Source organism: Miniopterus schreibersii (genome assembly GCF_964146895.1).
Source record: "Miniopterus schreibersii genome assembly, chromosome: 2".
Taxonomy (NCBI): domain Eukaryota; kingdom Metazoa; phylum Chordata; class Mammalia; order Chiroptera; family Miniopteridae; genus Miniopterus; species Miniopterus schreibersii.
Genome location: NC_138102.1, coordinates 106,023,115 through 106,042,607, shown reverse-complemented (window position 1 = coordinate 106,042,607; position 19,493 = coordinate 106,023,115). Strand labels below are relative to the sequence as shown.

The 19,493-nt window shown below is 45.7% G+C and overlaps 1 protein-coding gene across 1 annotated transcript in view; it reads left to right on the top strand.

Moving 5' to 3' along the window:
* The first annotated feature begins 546 nt into the window (after positions 1 to 546).
* B4GALNT3 (beta-1,4-N-acetyl-galactosaminyltransferase 3) overlaps positions 547 to 19,493 on the top strand; it is a 98,201-nt gene continuing 79,254 nt past the window's right edge. Inside the window, exon 1 of the mRNA XM_081129567.1 lies at positions 547 to 977. Within this exon, the coding sequence (XP_080985693.1) occupies positions 809 to 977 (169 nt within the window). The 5' untranslated portion in view covers positions 547 to 808. The remainder of the gene's footprint in view (positions 978 to 19,493) is intronic.

Here is a 19,493-nt window from a genome sequence, read left to right as displayed (position 1 = left end):
CCACCCTTGTTAGGTAAAGTAGGGAGTAGGGTAGGTGTAGGCCAGGAAAGGCCCTGAAGCCAAAATCTCAGGCTTCACCCCATCCTGAGCCCCCACCAGAGCCCAGCATCTACCCAGCTTCACTCTTGCTTGGGGAGCAACACCATCCAGTGCCAGGGAGGTACTTCAGTTTCCCTCAGTCCTGCAGAGGCCAGATCGTCCCTCGCCCTCACCTGCACCCCACCAAACTCTAGTGGGCGGGGGCGCCAGTTACTAGTCCCCGCCCCCCCCCCGCCCCCCCTGCTGTCCCAGGAAGGCCAGAGGGGCTCTTTCCCCTTCCCAGGGCGCCTCGGAGGCGGGGCCCACCTGTGCCCTGGGGGCGGGGCCTGAGGGGGCGGGACAGGTGGGTGAGCCTCGGCTGCAGGGCCGGGAGAAAGCCGGGGCGGGAGGGGGAGAGCGGAGAGGCGGGCTGGCGCGCACCTGGGGAACCCGCGGGTGGGCGCCGTGTGCGAGCCAGCCAGCCCGCGAGCGGGGAGGGAGGGAGGTTACGCGCTTGGACCGGCAGAGGCGTGGAGAGGAGAGCGGCGCGAGGAAGGCACTCGGGAGGAGGAGCCGCTCCCGGGGAGACCTGGGGCCGGCGCGCGGCGGCCGCGCAGCTGACCGACCCCTGGCGCGCGGAGCATGAGCCCGCGCCCTGCTGGAGCGCGGCCGGGGGAGGCGGCCTCGGCTCAGCCCTGAGACGCTGGGCTGGGGCTGGGACCCCCCGCGCCCGGGGCGCTGGGCCCGGCCGGAGGGCTGGGGCTGGCGGCTGGCGCCGGGGCGCAGCGGCATGGGGAGTCCCCGCGCCGCGCTGCTCCTGCTGCTCCTGCGCCCGGTCAAGCTGCTGCGGCGGCGCTTCCGGCTGCTGCTGGCGCTCGCCGTGGTGTCCGTGGGGCTCTGGACTCTCTATTTGGAACTGGTGGCGTCGGCCCAGGTCGGCGGGAACCCCCTGAACCGAAGTAAGTAGCACCGGGCAGGGGGCGGGAGAGGGCGCGGAGGTGGGGAGGGGTAGCACTGCCGGCTCCAGCGCTGGGGAGACCCGCCTCGCATCCTCAGACCCGATTTTGAACTCGTTTTTGTCTCCAGGTGCTCGGCGCCGTCCGCCGCCTACTCGGGGAGGAAGGGCCGAGCCCTGGCCTGGCCGCGGGGCTGCTTGGGGTCGGGGCATCCTCGGGGCTGCTTGCTCTTCCCTAGGAGGGCAACGGGGAGAGAGGGTCCCCCCCGCCCCGTGGAAATGCTGGCCGAGACGTGGGGTAGTTCCAGCGGCGCCAGGCTTGCAGCGCCCAGGAGGAGACACGCGCGGTCCACGCGCGGGCTGTAGATTTGTGTCTGGGATGCCCTCGCCGTCCTCCCGAGGCCGCGCGCTCTAGTCTGCGCGGCCCAAACTTTGCTCACCGCCTTTCTAGGGCTCGCTCCTTTTCTTCTCCTGGTGCGTTTTCTGCGGTTCTTCAGTTTAACAATACCTCTTGGAGCCACCTCTCCTTCCCCTTCCCACACGCCATGCCCCAGCTCCTTCCTCTTCCTCCAAGTCTCCCACCTTCTCCTTGAGCCGTCCCCTCTCCTAGTCCTGGCCATCCCTTGCGCCTAGTTATTTGAAATGAAGCCCTCCTTGGGAACTCTGCCCAGTAATTGGGCTGGTTCAGGGAATTTACCCAATTCCCAGACCCTGCTCAAGGAAACAACGGACAGCACAATGGATCACTTAATGCCTTTTAACTTAGCCAAAGCTACTTTTCCTGGGCCTCAGTTTCCTCCTATGAAAATGGGGAGATAATGGGCTCTCTCTTTTTACTTCAATAGGCGTGGCATTCCGAGGTGATTTTCAGTTTTCTATTGGAGCAACTAACAAGTAAAACTCTGAAAGTATCAGGGACTGTAAAAGGTCCATGTAATAGCTGAAGGAGTGGAGAGACTCCCAGAACTACCAGGTTCCCTTCCCAAGCCCAAGGGGCAGAGAGGTTCATAGTTTCGGCACATCTACTCCCATTACTGCACTTTCCGCTCTCAGGAACGGAAGGAATGCCTGATGAAATTACTGGTGAGAAGAGCCTCTGACATGTCCTGGCATCAGCTGCTTTGTAGCGAGTTGGGTGTGGTGCTTTGTCTTCTATAGCCATAGAAGGAATCACTAGGGTCAGTAATTGGGCTGGTTCAGGGTTGAGGTTATGTGACCTCCCCTTCTTGATCATTTCCAGGGTCAGAGAGCTCAGCACATCATGAAGAAGGCAGTTCCACAGCTCTAAGTAGGAGAGTTCTTCCTTCTGATGACCCAAATCTGCCTTCCCATAGCTAGTTCTGCCCTCCCCTGAGCCTTGTTTTTCCCTCTGAAAGACGGTGAATCTACCCTTCTATACCCTTCATAGTGCCAAGTGGATGAGCCCAGCTGGAGTGTGTGCAGGTGGGAGTCCCTGGGAAGGAACTTCCTTCTTTTCTACTTGGGATACCTCTTCTCAGTTTTATTCATGTGGTGGCCAATGGGATCCTCCGCATTTGTTTTGTGACCCAGAAATCAGTGACCTCCCCTCACCCTCACCTTTACCTCAAATGTTCTTTTTCTTCAGAGACAAGAAGCAGTTGCCATAATCAGAATCTCCCACTCTGTCTCCTGTGGGCTGTCTCATCCGTAGCCATCAATTCTTGGGTCTGTTTGGTTTCCCTTCTAGTTGAGTCTTTAACTCTGACTGGATTTGCTTATTCTTGGTTTCCTTTTCCAAACTGACTCTTCAGAAAAATGTTCCCAGTTTCCTATTCCAGAATTGGCTTTCTGTTTCCTTAACTATCATTTTTAACAACAGTCCAAGCCTGGACACTGATGGATCACTTCGAACCCTGAAACGCATCTGCCCTACAGGGTGGCCTTTCACCCTGGCCATCCCATTGTGTTCTACTTTTTCTTTTTGGAATGAGATTTAGACAGTGGCTGCGGTTTCTGGCTCCTTGTCTTCCACCCTTCTTTGTTTGTAAGAAGCCCAGACATCTTATATCCAAGTCCTCTTTTCCTTGTAGGTCTTACTCCCAGCTCAGAGCTGTTCCTCTGGAGGGAGAGCAGGGCAGGAGGAATTAGGAAGTAGAGAGGTAGGAAGGGAGTAGCTAGCATTCCCTCTTCTACATCTTGGCCAATCCACGGCCACCAGGGTAGTAAAAACGTCCCCTCCCAGGACTGTACCCGTGGCCTTGACCACAGCAGCTGGAGTCCCATCTTGGCTTTGCTCCCCAGCAAGCCACCCAGCCTCCTCCCTCTAGCAGTTCCTGCCAGCTCACTCCACCACCAGCTTTCCTGTCATCTGTAAGGCCACCCTTCATTAAAGAACCTTTCATTTGCCTGTCCCTGTGTGACTGGTACATCAATCTGGTGCTGGAAGAAGTATATGGAGAGATGGCAGTCACAAACTCTAGGGTGGTAAAGTAATGACAGGAGAGCAGCCTTCCTGCTTCATCTTTATAGAAATAGCTCAGTAGTTTAAGATGTGGGTGAAGTGAAATTTGGGCTCCATATGTAAAAAAAGATACAACCACAATTGGAGTAACTTCAGAGAAAAGCAACCAAAATCATTAACGGATAGAAAATGGGTCCCTTGGACAAAGTAATTGGAACTGTTCACTCATTTAAACAAATATTTATTGAGCAAGGCATTGTGCTATGTCAGTTAGATATAATGATGATGAAGGTTATGGTTTCTGCGCTCTTAACAGCTTTCTCCCTAGGAGAGGAGTTCGGTTGGTGCACATATAAAATAATTGTAATATGAAACAGTCATTAAGTTTTACAAGTGTGGAATCTAGATGTTGCTGTGACACTTCTGGTTATGGGACACAGCTTTTTCAACTAATTTCATGGAAATGGTGACATTTCAGGAGATCTTAAGGAGTTGGTAAGGTTTTAATGGATACAGAAAGAGAAGGCAATTCCAGTCAGAAAGAGCAGTGTAAACAAAGACCAAGAGGCAGGGGCAAGAGTAGTGTCGAGCCCCTGGTTTGGTGCAGCAAGGGTATGAAGGAGATTATGGAATGGTGCTATATTATGAAAGACTTTGAATAACAACCTTAAAGAATGGCACTTATAGATAAGAGCAGTTGAAGGTTTTAGAATAGGGTAGCCAAATAGAATGGAACACGCCCGGGTAGTAGTAAAATAACTTAACAATACTTTGGTAGGGATGGTGGTGCCTGAACAGGGTACTGAAGGACCTTTGCTGTGGCTGGCGTTAGCCTGTTAGCTTATGGGTCATAAAGCTCTCCTGGGGACAGGTCAAGGTGGTAGTGGGGCATTCAGAGGGCCTGAGGTAGTCACTGTATCCCAGCATGTTTCTAAGTATTTTAATAACTGGTACAGCTGTAACAGTGGTTACCGGCTGAAAAGCAGCTTTAGGAACAGACTATTTTTGGAAGTTAAAGACTCTGCATTCTGGCAGGTTTTAACAAGTTATACCCATTTGTTCAGACTGAGTTAGCTAAGTTCTGCCTGAGGGGAGAGGTCTGGACTAAAATGGTTTCTAGGTTCTTTGCTCTATAATTGACCTGCTGGGACCAACTTGGTGCTGGAGCCAAGAGATCACATTTGGGCACAAAGCCAGGGCTGAATGACCCTGTGCACCAGCTTCTTTCTAGATCTCCCAAGGCTGGGTCCGGTGTGTCCCCATTTAAGTGCCAGGTTTACCTGCTAAACCCCAAAGTGTTCTTAAGCTCAATTAATTGGCTCAATTAATCTAATCAGCTTTCACTGCCTTAAATCTATAGCACATCTCTCTGGTTGGCTCTTGTGATTTCTAGTTGACTTTGAGTGGGCTGGGGAGCCACAGCCCCAGATGTCAGGCAGACACTTCAGCTCCTGGGGTCACCACAGCCACTCCGATTTGGAAAGGATACAAACCCTCCCTTAACAGAGGTAACTTGGGGCAGAACAGTAATCTGAGATGCAGGCAGGGAGAGAGGGAGAAACAAATGAGACAGATGTGTGGGCAGAGCGGGGATGGTGTGGCTTAGAGTTGAAACGCAGAGCACAGGCGAGTGGAGAAAGGAAGCACAACTGCTTCATGTGTTCCTTGCTGCCTAGGACTCTGTCTCTCGCTGCCCTGGCTGGGCTGGTCCTCTTTGCAATGCGTGGAACCTCTGGCTTCTGTTCCTGTGTCCTACTTAGCTGTCGTTTTGCTGCCATTCTGGTCACCCAGATGCTGCCTGTAACTTCAAATCAATATTCAAATCTGGTCACATACCAGGCACTCAAATAAACACCTTCTGGTTATGGATGGTAAGCTCAGAATTTCTGAGCACCTGACAGTTCAGTTTCCACTGGCAGATACTTTATCAGTAACCAATCTAAGAATAGAACCTAGCAATTGTTCGTGGTACCATAATACATATAAACAATAGCCTTTAAACACAAATGCAAGGATAAGAATTAAGCCATCAATGCTTTTTTATTATAAATGTGTTTTCTTTGGACCTACCACTGTACCAGGGATGCAGTATGTGACAACGGGAGACCTTACTTAGACATGGTGTCTTCTTTCCCTGGTCTCTTCAGTGTCGGTTTCCATGTGGCCAGCAGAATTGTGGCCACACAGCCACTCTCTGTATCCTGCCCACCACCCAGGGCCCCCCAGTCTGAGTAGAGGCCCCATTCACCTGCTGGGTGGCGCTGGGCTGCTTACTGCTCCCCGTGGCGGGAGTTGTTCAGGCGCCCTGTGTGGTTATAATTGCTTTGCAGCACAAGGTCTTCTGAAGCAACCACTTCTGTGCTGGTTTTAGGAGCGGCTGGTAGTTGCACTGCAGTAATTTTCCAGGCCACGGAGCCTGGTCTTGCCCCCCAGTGCTAAGCTTTATGGAGCAGAGCAGCGCAGCCGCCATAGCAGAGTTTGCTTTGGAATGGGGCCTAGAGGCTGTTCTTGGAGCTGGCTGCTCACTGTCCAGTTCTCTACCAAGTTCCACCAGTCTCAAAATCTACCCTTTTATTTTCCACTCGCACTTTTCCTTATATCCAAGGGTATAAATGAAGTCAACCATACATTTTGTGCTTTCAGACAATCCTCCTTTGACCCCGTGATCCATAATTAATAGATTTATATGTTATGTGATTTATAAAAACACGACGGGAAGAGGTGAGAATAATTTGGATGGTGTATATAAAGGGCGTTGGCCTAAATATATGTTCTGAGCAAAGCATGGCAGATAGATCTTTAAATTTTTATAGACTCTTAGGTTCTAACAAGTGCTGCCTTCAATGTTAGAAGTATCCATAAAGCAAGCAAGAATGAATGTTATTTTTACCTTGTGATTTTTAGTATGTAATTAATTTTTTACGCTGAAGGGTTTTTTTTGTTTCTTAACTAAACCAACGTTTAGTAAAGGATGCAAATTGTCCTTGGGGTCCCTGGTTGCATGTGTGGTTTTTTGTTTTTTAACTTTTCACTGAAGTATTTTTTTATGTACAGAAAAGTGCACATATAAGTGTACAGCTTGATAAATTTGCACAAACTGAACATACCTGTGTAATGAGAACGCTGGTGAAAAAACAGAACATTACCAGCTCCCCTTGGGCTTCCTTTCAGCCACCATAGCCTAGATATACTAACTCAGGAGTATTCAAGGACGACCAAGGACCTACATGCTGTGAGATACAGCCCTGTGAAATTCTCCATTAGAGCTGCTGCAAAGATGGGATTGAGGAAGATTGCTTATCCTGTGTATGAGAGTCCTCCCAAAAATATTAGAAATAGCTTCTCTTGAGCAATCAATTCGTTTACATTTTTATTGGCCATGTAAGTTGTAAAACCACTCAGGCTTCTCCCTTTTTTTTGTTTTTGTTTTGTTTTTTTGTTAAACCTCACCTGAGGATATTTTTCCCATTGATTTTTAGAGAGAGTGAAAGGGAGGAAGAGGGGGAGAGAGAGTGGGGGGGAAACATTGATATGAGAGAGACACATCGATTGGTTGCCTCCTGCACACACCTCAACCAGGGTCGGGGATAGAACTTGCAACCCAGGTATGTGCCCTTGACTGGGAATTGAACTGGCATCCCTTTGGTGCTCAAGCCAACGTGCTAACCACTGAGCCACAATGGCCAGGGTGAGGCTTCTCCCTTTGTGTTGATCATTAGAAAGCTTCAAATTCAATTTATGGTCCATCTGGGGAAAAGTGTAAAAGATTTTATGATCTGCATTTTGGTATCAATTTTATGTCTATACCTTTATTTTAAATTTTTTTCCTCCACAACTACTTCTAGTTTATGTCATTTTATATTATACGGTCCTTGTGCGCCACTTTTAATTTTTTTTGGACCAAACCAAGGCATACAATAGATCAATAAAATTGCTATGGTACATAAAAATATGAAGGAGAAATTAACACTCACCTATAATCCCACTACTCTGATCAGAGGTTGTTGGGGGGGAAAAAAAGTATAATAAGTGGTGATAACCAGATGCTGGATTCTGGAATATCTTAAACAAGAATTCTCCATTAAAAAACAAAAAAGCTCAAAATTATTTTTGTGTTTGTGTGCGTGTGTCTTTAGTTTATTTAGGTATTGAAAAATTGAATGACATTCAAAAATAAATCCCCACCTTCTTATGTATGAAAAGAATATCAAAAGCTTGGAATTTACTGGCAGATGTTGGGGCCTGAGCCACCTTTATTTTAAACAATGACATAAATTCAAGGAAAATTCAATAAACCTTGGGTGACTCCTGACATTACTGATGAAACAACCCAGGCAACTGGCCAGGAAAGCCAGGAAGCTCAAGTTTGTCATGTGGGCTGCTACCCCTCCAGACTCCTGGGGACACTGAACGTGAAGATCTGTGGCCACTGCCCAGCCTGTGGCTTATAGATGCACAAAATCACAAACATCAGAGATCCAGCCCCTTTACTAACAGATGAGAAAAAAGCCCAAGGAAGAGACATTACCTGCCTCCTCTACCCATTTCTTTTAAACTGTTCTGTGATGTGGAGCAGAGGCTGTGCTTGCGTCCCACTCCACTGCAGGTAGAACTGTGTTTTATTGTATCAGGACCTGGGAGGAGGGCCCAAAGATGGGAAAAAGAGAAAGAAAGATTGGTGGGAATGGAGAAATGACATACCAGGCAGACCAAGGATTTTATATATAAATGCCCAAGAAACTGAGTGATGTGTATTTTTCAAATTTTATTTCCTTTGCAAATCTTGAATGACTGCAGAGATGATTCATTTTAAACGAAGTAAAATGTTTATGGAGCATTTACTCTTTTATGGGGGACTAAGTGGGATAAAAAGCATTGATGATTCCTGGAAAAAATTAAGAAATTTGAAGACGGCAGAGTTCAAATCCAAGGTCTATTACTCACCAGTTGCAGAACCTTGTATAGTGTACTTCCTCCTTTTCAAGCCTCAGGTGCTTCATCTGAGTAACAGGACTATAATGCCCTCTCTATAGAGTCTTTCTTATAACTAAATAAGATTTAGTGAGCCTACCACATATTAAGTGGCCAGTTGGATTTAACATAAGAGTAGCACATATTAGGAGCTCGGTGAATGCTGGTAGGAGTTAGAGAATGGCTGGGCAGGCAGGAGTGGATAGATATATTTTTCAGCTAGCCCTTTTGCCAATGCTTCTTCAGTTTCTCAGTTCAAGACACAGCTGTGCCCAGTTCCTCAGCAGTCTCCAGGCCATCCATGGCCAGCACCTGCCACCTAATACACATTCTTTAACCACTCTTTCTCCTTAATGTTCAGCACTGCCTCCATCCTTCCTATCTGACCCAGGCAAATATTTGCATTGGGGGTGGTGGTGAGGGGTATGTTAGAAGGCAAGGATTTTGCTGAGAATGAGAGATGTTGGGGGATGTTCCAGGTTACAGAAGCTCAGCAGTTGGGAAAAGCTAGCCTGTCCCTCTGCTGCATGCCTCTGGGCACTCTGAAGATTTCTGGGACTGGAAGGCAGGAACATTGGGCAGGTATCTCAGTTTCAGTCCTACCTTTGCAACTGACTTATGGAGGATCCTTGGGCAAGCCCTTTTTCTTTGGAGGGCTTCAGTTTTCTAATCATTGGAATGGGATGCCTCTCTCAGGGGTAGGCCTGGAACCTCTCCAGTGTCACTATGGGGCCAAGGGGACATTCTGACCCTGATCTTTCAAGACTCAGTTGCCTAAACTGAGAGGTGGCAGCAATCCCAGTGCTTCTGGCTACTTGGTCTCCAAGGTCATCTCTCACAACATGGTCTCCATACAAGCAGTTGCCTCAAAGATTAAAGGGCTCTCTGCTGAGATCTTCTTACAAATCCTCTGATCCACTCCTTTCCACCCTGCCTGCCAACCGAGGGTTCAAATGGATGCATGCAGGCATGTGCACATACACACCCTCCCTCAACCAGCTGATTTCCTTACTCTGCTCACCACCACTTCTGAGTCAAAGATTGCCTAGGGGAAGGAGGACATTGAGGATTTCCTCATGAACCAGGGACAAAATCTTTTTTATTTTTTAAAAAATATGTCCTTATTGATTTCAGAGAGAGGAAGGGAGAGGGAGAGAGAGAGATAGAAACATCAATGATGAGAATCATTGATCAGCTGCCTCCTGCATGCTCCTCACTGGGGATCGAGCCCACAACCCAAGCATGTGCCCTGACTGGGAATTGAACTGCAATCTCCTGCATCATAGGTCGATGCTCAACCAGTAAGCCTCGCTGGCCAGGCCAAAATCTTAATATATACTCTCAGTTCTTGGTTTTCTTTTATTATTTCAGCTGAGTTGAGGGCCTCAGGAAAGGGACAGGAGGATGGGGAGCACATTACAGGTAAACCTCCAGCAGCAGAGGCAGGGGAAACTGCACAGGCATAAAGAAATGGGAAGAAATTAGGAAAAGAAATTGAGGGAGAGACATCTACCCCATTTTTTCATTTGATTCAGTGACTATTTTTCTTTTTTTTTTAAACTTCTTTATTTTTTTCCATTTATTTTTTAAATAGAGTGGAAGGAAGAATGGGCGGGGGGTGGAGATAGACATCAATGTGAGAGACACATCGATTGGTTGCCTCCTGCATGAGCCCTGACTGAGGCCTGGGATCGAACCTGCAACCCAAGTACGTGCCCTTGACCAGGAATCGAGCCGGTGACTCTTTGGTGCGCGGACTGATGTTCTAAATGCTAAAGCACACTGACCAGGGCAATGACTGTTTTTCAAATATAAGTTTTATTTTACTCTATTTCAAATTAGGTTCTTTTTGAAATATTGTATTATTCTTTTGTTTTTAATCATTTAAAACAATTTATTTAATCTATTACCTAAAGTTGTTAGTTGCCCCAGACTAAGAGGCTGCCAAAGTGTTAGCATCTGCTTGCTGTTCTGACATTTACAACTTCATTTATTTGGCCCTGAAGATTTCCCTTACATTATGAAGAGGTTCATTATGTAAATAAAGAGAAATTTGTCATATTTGTCCATCATTTCTTAGTATTTTGCTGCATTTCCCCAAAGGAAGTCCTTTTGCTTGAATTTTTAAGGCCTCCTCCAGCTCCTATAGTCTGTGATTATTTGTGTGTGTGTGTGTGTGTGTGTGTGTGTGTGTGTGTGTGTGTGTAATTAAAGGTGAATATTTCCATTGGAGGAATATAGCATAACTTAAGTAAAAGTTTAGGGAACAAAACCCTAAACTCACAGGGTATGAAGTAGATGAGGTTGATTGGAGTGTTGAATGCCAAATTGCTGCGTGCGAACTTGATGGAGAGCAACACCAACTTTTTAAAGCAGGTATTCGATATGATAGAAGGCAGTATTTTCTTATACCGATCCACTGATTCATATTTTAATTTTCAGACATTTATTGAACACCTTTTATGTCCTAGGAATTGTGATTGTAGGTAGAAGTTTGCAGGATGGCTTGGAGATAGAGAGGCCACTCAGATGGTTATTGCGGTGACTTAAAGTGTGGTTGATGAGGGCCTAGTTGAGGAGTGTGACAGAAGAAAGCTGAAAGCTGTTAAAGACAGAAGTGACAGAATTTGGCTGTAGAGTTTATGTAGAAGGCTAAAGAATACTTAAATTGTGGGTTTTACACATGGTTCCCTGGCTACACTCTGCCATGATCATTTTAATTAAGGGCTATTTTGCACACCCAGCATCTCAAAAATGTCCTCAGGAGAAAAAATGTGCTTTAATTTCTTCTTATACTTTTCTCTCTGGGACTTGGATACAAAGGGACTAGGAGACAGCCACTCATTCTTTCAATACAAACTTATCAGGCACTTGGATGTGCCAGGCAATGTTGTAGGAATTAGGAACATAGAAGGGAACCAGAAATTTAAAGGCTTTAATTTCATGGAGCTTACATTTCATGAGGAAGACACAATAAACACATAAAAATAGATAAGAATTTCAGATGGTGATGAGTTTTTGGAAGGAAATGAAATATGGTAATGACATAGTTTCTGGACGGAGAGGTAAGAGAAAAGGCTAGCTTGGAGAGTGAGGGTTCTCTCTGAGACAGGACTTCCCTAAAATAGGTAATTTAGGGATAATGGACACAATTAAGGATTAAACACTAACTGAGTGTCAGGATTACAAATACCCCAGGAATTCAGAGAATGGGAACTGGGTAGAAGAGGAAAAAAATGTAGAACCGGGTCATTGCTCATATCAGGATGAGCATCTCTTTCCTGCCACCTCCCGTTGTCCTGAAAACAATGTCCTCCTTTACCTTTCCGGCAGGAATGGAGTCAGCCTCAACTCTACAGAGAGTACCAGAGAAGGGTACTGGCCAGAGGCTCTGCCTAGGCCTGGGGAGAAGTAAGGCTGGTTATTTTCCTCATTACAAAATTAGATCTCAAAACCAGGATTCGGGGAGAGGGTGGCCTATTGACAGCCCTATTGGAATTAACTCTGCTCTCCCTTCCCTCACAGCATCTTTTTTTGGTGCTTCCATTAGTGCACTTATCAAAGACAGCCTTACATCAGAGTTATTTATGTCTGTGTTTGTCTTCCCCCATGAGATTGTGAATTTCTACAGTGCTGGACCTCGGAATTCTTTCCCCTTTTGTCATCCTGGGGCAGGGAGTTTTTAACCTTTGTGGCTTACATGCACTTACAGAGTCTGATGAAGAAACTGTGGACTCTCTCCCCAGAAATTTGCCTTCCCCCTCATATATTTTGCATGCTCTTTTCGGGAGGTTCACAGGCCCCTGACACCTATTCATGGATCCCTCATAAGAACTCTGCCTAAGTGCTTTGCCCAATATCTAGTACATGGTAGGTTCTCAGAGTTTGATGGACTTGGGGACATCCTTCCAAATAAATCCCTTTACTCTAGTTGCAGGGTACAGATGTTAGGTGGGAGAAAGAGAGCCAGGAAGCAGTCCCTCTGCTAGGAGATGCCGAAGAGTGTGTATAAACTCTGGAAGTAACCATCCAGAGAGCAATAGTTTCACCCTCACTTCTTGTCCATGGAGAACCTGAATTGGGGTCTACCTATCTTGGGCTGGTCTTTTCTCAGATTCTTGACTGCTGCTCTCCAGTGTCATGATACTCCTGCTTGCCTTTCAAAACTCTGCCCATCATCGCATCTCTTCCCTGAAGCTTTCTTCAGTTATTTCAGTTCCAGCTGACTTCACTCTTTTTGGAAGTTTTGTTGCACTTAAGTGGTCTGAAACTCACAGTTGATATTTTCTTTTATTATTATCTTTTAGATAGTTTATTTTATTTCTACTTCATCTGGGTTGGTCTTGTGTACTCCAACTAGGCTGTTTAGACAAGCCAAAAGTATTGGTCATGGCTGTTTGCTCCCCACAATCATTGAAGGAGTGCTTGGAAGAGGCAGGTATTTAACTTAGAATTGAGTCCACACAGCCTTTACTGTGCTCACGTTTCCTCCTTAAGAGGAACAGCCATCCTTTCTGCCTTAACATCTGAGGTTGCTGTTGTAGCCTCCATTGCACCTGCTAGTGCCTTTACACTGCCTTTTCTTCCTTCATCATAACAGTGGTCAAGAGGAAGTCTCTAAAGTCAGACTTGAGTTTGAATCCCAACTCCAATGCTTAAGCTGTGCCTCCATCAGCAGAGTCTGAGCCTCAGTATACCTAAGTTCCTTATCTGTAAAATGGGACTATTAATAGTACCTACCTTAATTGGGTTTTTGTTGCAATGATTAAGTGAAAGAATGCATATATAGGACTTAGAACAATTCCCAAAACATGTTTAATAAATATTAGCAGCTATTATTGTTTATTATAATTTAACCAGCTTTTAGAGCCCTTTTTCTCTCTTTGATTGGTTTTTAGATATTACCTTTCACAAAGAATCTTAGAATGGGAATGGATCTCAGAGATTTTTAAAATCTAAGATAGAAAATACCTGCGTTTCTTATTCCAGGCCAATGGCAGGCATCTCCAATAAAACTGAGCCCAGATATAATCTCAGTCTTTCTCAAATACCTCGCCATGCAGTCACTACAAATTGATTTGAGTTGCCTCTGAAAATACATTCAAGTATATCTCTTTGCCCAACCTCCTGATTTTACCAGTGAAGAATGTAAGGCCTAGAGAGTTTTAAGCTACCTTCCTAGAGAGTGCTGGGCTCAGCACTCCCGATGCTTTGGTAGTGCTCTTTACAGCACACTGTACCAATTACCATTATCCTATTGCTCATTCCCTTTTCGTTTGCTAAGAATGCTCCTTTTAATGTCTGAGTTTCATGAGGCACCTTATTTCCTACCTGTTCAAGCAATTTAACATGCATATAAACCTGTTCTCAAGTTTATTTAACTAGCTGAAGTTATTGCCACCTAGCTGGGGGTGGATTATGTATCCGACTCAACTACTGTTGGGAGTGATCTATGGGTTTTCTGAAATTTCTCCATGACACCCTGTATTGATATGGATCATTGAGGGTAACCTGTAAAAGAACTTGTTGATATTAAATTCTCACATTGCAAGGGCAGGGCAAGACTTGACATTTCTCATCTAACAGGTCCTTTGTTCCTTTCTCTCTCCCATCCTCAGAACAGAGGTCATACTACTAAAGAAGTGTAGAGCTTCTTTTTATTTGGGAGGAGGACTTGGCTTAAACAACAGAAATCTATTCTCTCCCAATTCAGGAGGCTGAAGTCTAAGATCAAGGTGTTGGCAAGTTTTGTTTCTTCTCTAGGCCTCTCTCTTTGGCATGTAGATGGCCCGTGTCTACATTTGGTTGTCCCTCTGTCTCTAAAGCTTCTTTCAAAAAACAAAACAGAAGTGGGGTTATGATTTCCTCTGTCACCTCTTTGAGTTGAGGAAGGATGGGGAGTAGAAATAAATAAAGTTGATCTTAAACCAAAAGAGTCTTGGAACACAGGAATCATGAAGCCCTTTGGTAGAAAAGTACATATTTCAAAAAATTGTTGTCTTCTCCCTTATTCTCATCTCTGTAGAAAGATACGAGCTAATGAGAGCCAGTATTTCATAATCCTGGTCCTATTCGGCAAGTGGAAGTCCATTACTGGCAATTCTCTGTGGGGGTAGCAGGTGGAATGGGTGACAAGCTGAAGACAAATCGCAGAGAGGTAACAATAAGCTGGTTCAGAACATGTTTGGAAGAGTACAGAGAGGAGGGGAAAAAATATTCAAGCTTGATTTAGCGTGTCGAATAAGAATTTGACTTTGCTCCGATGCGTAAAAATTGGAAAAATGTTTGCATAAGGAACATTCTACAATGGTGACATTTTAATTGTATTTCTCAGGAAATACCTCCTGTCTGTTATGGAAGCAGAAACTATTAAATTGAAAATTTCTATTTGCCACTTTGAGAAAAAAGCATGGGTACAAACTGTCTAAGGTATTTGTTGATACAAAGATCAGGGAGGTTCAATTTCTGGGAAATGGAAGTATAATATTTTTAAGGAAAAGTTATGAAATACTTTAAGCACTCCATATAAATCTAAAGTCATTTTCTGTTTATCAAGATAAACATATATTGTATATAACTTGGTTTGCTCAAAATGATTATACTCAATATATTTAGAAATTGGAAGGCCTGAGAGGCAGGAAAAAAAAAAAAGCATAGTTGTTTTTCTTCTAAAACTAAGGGGAAAAAATCCCCAAGAGAGAGTTGTTTTTCTATATTTTTCTGCACCTTTATATCTCCGGGAAGGTTGGAAAGTTCCAAGGTGGTAAACATTCCCTAGCTGGCAGGGTTTCTGTGAGCCAATCATGTGAGGGAAGGAGTGGAAGGGGAGGGAGAACAATACAACCTTGTTCTCACATGGATCCTTTCTCCTGGGAACTTGGGGCAGCTTAGGCTGCAGTCACATTTTAGGATCAGAGGTTGCTACTTCTCCTGAAGGAAGATTGGTCCTTTCCATCTGTTGGGGAAGGTACCTTTTGCCACAGCCCATGTATGGGTGCATATGAAGCAGTGGGGTTGGGAAATTACACCCATGTGGCAGAATGAATCCTGTTCACTAGGAGACTGAAGGTACAGTCTGCTACCTCCCTTATACAGAGGAGAAACTAAGAGGCAAGAGGAGGCTGGCGCAGACATAACTGTCAAACCTACTTGAAGGAGTTGGGAGGCTCACTCTCCAGTGTGCTGACTCTCAGCACTAGGTAAGATACATGGGATGGTTCAGAAGTTCAGCAGGCCATCATAGTATGTAGTTTAGAATCTCTCTTGAGTAACTTAAATCTTGCTGAGGGTACTTTGTTTCATGGTCTGGCTCTGATGGTGTCACTGTCTTATCCTGCTCAGAGCCCTCCACTAGACCAGTGAGCTGATGTTCCTTGGACTGCTGAAGCTGCGGTAGGGGGACAGGACTTGGAATCTTCAGCAGTGAAAGGGGATACACCTGGGGACACTTTGGGCTACCTGCAACTAGCTGATGAGAGAGACAAAATGAACTGTTAGAGAAATATGGAGGAGGGAATCATACTTCTAAGGAGTCCTGGTAAGAAAAACAGTGAGCAACAGTGTCAGGTACAGAGGAAAGTTCCAGAAGGTCGAAGATTAACCAGCATATTTGGCCAAGGAGCAGGAAGAGTCACTGGTGAATTGTATGACTAGTTGAGGTCTGTTGTTGCAGAGGAGGAAAGTAGAAACCTGTTATAGAATCATAGTGCATTTGGGCTAGAAGGGAACTCAGACTTCTTTTTTTCTCTTAAATACATGGTTAGGGCTAAAAACCTTGGGCTAGGAGTCATGGGATCTGTGTTCTAGACTTGGTTCTAATATGAACTGGCTCTGTGACTTTGAGCAAGTCAGTCCTGCCTTCTGGGCCTCAGTTTTCTTATTTGTAAATGAGAAGGCTTGGCTATTGGGTCCTTGGTTCCCTCTGATCTGACATTACTCCCAGAGAAAGTGGTACCTGCACCAGCCCTGAGGATCCCCAGCTGAAGTGGCTATAGAAAGACTGGAAACAGAGACTCAGAGAAGATGCCTGATTCAAATCTGGCTCAGATCATGGAGCTGTGTGACCCTGCATTCTTATTTAGTCAGGACTGGGAGTTGGTCCCTGGGTCCAGCTCTTATCCCTGAGACAGTCACCATCCTCCACCTTCTCCCTATCACATTGTCTCCTCTCCTATTCACCTGGAAATAGAACGACAGGCTCCATAGGTGTGGGCGGTGAGGGAGGGGCTGAGGTTGGGTGCGCTTTAGCTAATGGTCCTTAGGGAAAGGATCTTTGGGAAGCTTTTGGCTGGAGACTCACTGACTTTGGAGGGCATTTCCACAGGCCCTGGTGACCATGGTCAGCTTTCTCATAGCCCTCCTACTCCTCTTGAGCTATGGACCATGGATCAGTCCCCACTCAGAGCCTTGCCACCCCCTCCCTGCTTCCTGGGCAGCCATCACATAAACACCGCTGTGTGCTGAGCCCAGGGGTGGGAGGGACATCTGCCCAGTGATTGGCTTTTGGGTTGCCTGCTTATTTTGGCAGCTCCAGCCACAGGCTTCCTGACCAGACCATCAGAAGCTGAGGGATCTAGAGGTGGGGGTCAGTGAGTCAGGGGCTCAGGCTCTGCCTCTGGGAGGGAGTTTGCCCTAAAGATGTCCCTCCAGAAAGCCAACTTCCCTTCCAAAAGAAGGCGGTGAGCAGTTCTGGAGTCTTCCTCACAGGGTCACTGACTTAGGTCAACTAATTTGATAAGCATTCCCTGGTGTTCTGGATAGTGGGAATAATGATCTTGACCTCACAAGGTTGTGGTGGGAAAATTGAAAACCTGGCGCATCTTAAAACTCTCAGTAAAAGTTTGCTTTCCCTTTTTTTGTGTTCCTTGAGTTAAGAACAGGACAGGGTGTACCTTTTAGGTGCAGACATGGAGGAAAGGCAGAAGCAAAGCAAAAGTCAAGTTCCATACACACACAAATGCTCCCACTTTTCATGTGCTTCCCCACTTTCCAGCCTGGGGCTGACCATGATGGGAGAGCTGGACTTTGCTCTGTGCTGCCTTCCCCTAACCCCTTGTTGTCGTGAGACAGACGTGAGACAGACAGGCTCTCAGTCATTACCTCACCGCAGGGCCCCCGTCTGCCAGAGTGAGTGGTGGAACTGCCTGGGTGGAGAGTTGGCGGCTAATTTTAGACCTGGAGACTCCCTGCCAACAGTTGTGGCTGGGCAGCAGCTGGGCTGGGCTGCCGGTGGGGAGTTCTGAGTCTCCTTGCCGGGAGCCCAGACACAGCCTTGCAGGTCTGCTCTCGCGGGCACACTCTTGCCTCTCTACCTCAGCTGCAGGGAAAGCCTGGGACAAAGTTTCTCTGCACAGAGGGTAGGACCTTGAAGCCACCCCTTTCCTCAAGGCTTCCTTACGCCTTCTTGTGTTAAGATATTTCTCTCCTCCATCTCTTCCCAGGTGGCTCTGTAGGCCAGAAACTACTGGTACAAAACCTTTATAGTGGGCCAGTGGCCTTTGAAAAGGGGAAAGAGAGTATCCACCAAATGTCCTGGATTTGCAGGTTGAATCTATCCTCCCACACAACATAATCTAATACATGCTATCAACCTTTTCCCTATTGGCACACATAGAAAATGACAGGAAAAGATAATATTTTTTAAAAATCATACATATGGGGGTAAAGAGATAAGGGTATTTGTGGTTGGATGCAGCCAGTTTTAGGGTTCTGCTACTCCTGGAACTCAAGGGGTTGATACTTTGCACATCTGTTATCCATCTGAAGCCCACTAGTGGGCCCTGGCACACCAGTTGGGATGCTCTGATATTTTCTCCAGTAGCTTGCTATAGTCTTTATGCATGCCAGGTCCCAGCCCCAGGAAACACCTCTGTAGATGAATTGTAGACTTATGCTGGAAGGGAACCCAGGAGCATGGAACCTATCCTCTTCTTTTTACAGATGAGGAAACTGAGGCTTAGAGAGGTTTGCCAAGGTTAAACAGCTAAGAAGTAAAAAACCTTGTTCTGGTTCTAGTTCTGCAAGGACAGTCATTCATTTACCCAACATTTATTCATTTAGGCATGAACTTTAATGCCTTTTTTAAAAAAAAAAAAAATCTTTATTAATGTCAGAAAAAGGAAAGGAGAGGGTGAGAGAGAGATAGAAACATCAATGATGAGAGAGTCATTGATCGAGCCCGCAACCCAGGCATGTGCCCCGACTGGAAATCGAACCCCAGTCGCCTGGATCCCAGTTTGACGCTCAACCGCTGAGCCACGCCCAGCCAGGCTGAACTTTAATGCCTTTAAAGTTCAATACTCTGGGGATACAAAGATGAAAAATAGTTGCTAAGAGTCATCTATTTTTGATAAAAAATTAAGGAAACAATGTTCAGAAAGGTGGTTATTTTGGGGGAGAGAAAGGGGATGTAATTGGAGAGAGGCACAAAGGGCTTCAAGGAATTGATTGTCAGTTTCTTAAGTGGAATGATGGGTACACAGGTTTCAGTTCTTTAAACCATTCATATATATTCCTTTATATATGTGATATAATTTTTTTAAGAATTGGAAAATGTAGGACATTTACAAACTAGAGATAAGTGGCCTGGTGAGTTAGGTAAGAAGGAGAGAGACAAGTAAATCAGTGATTACATGAGAGAGCGGTAAGCGCTTTGACAGCTGGAATAATAATAGCCCAAGCTTGTGCACTGAGACACGATCTCATTTACTCCTCTCAGTGGCCTTGTGAGGGCTAGGAACCTTTATATTGCTCCCATTTTACAGGTGAGTAAAGTGAAATTAAGAAAGGTTACTTACCAGTTCAGGATTTTATGGTGAGTAATCTTTGCAGTCAAGTTTGAGTACTCACATCTCAGCCATTACACTACCATGGTGAAGGGCAAGTGAGTTGACTATGGGGGTGGGGTGGGAGATGGAAAGTTACTCTCTAAACTTCTTTTTCCCAGTCTATAAAATGGAAGTAATTTTACTTGCTGCTCCTTCTTGTGCAAATAATTTGAATATAAAATATCAGTGTAAAAGCTGTCATTTATTAAGAACTAACGTTATGCCAGCTACTTTTCAGCTGTTACCTCCTTTAATCTTCCTTCTGCCCTATCAAGAGCACAGGATTCTTAATTTACAGGGC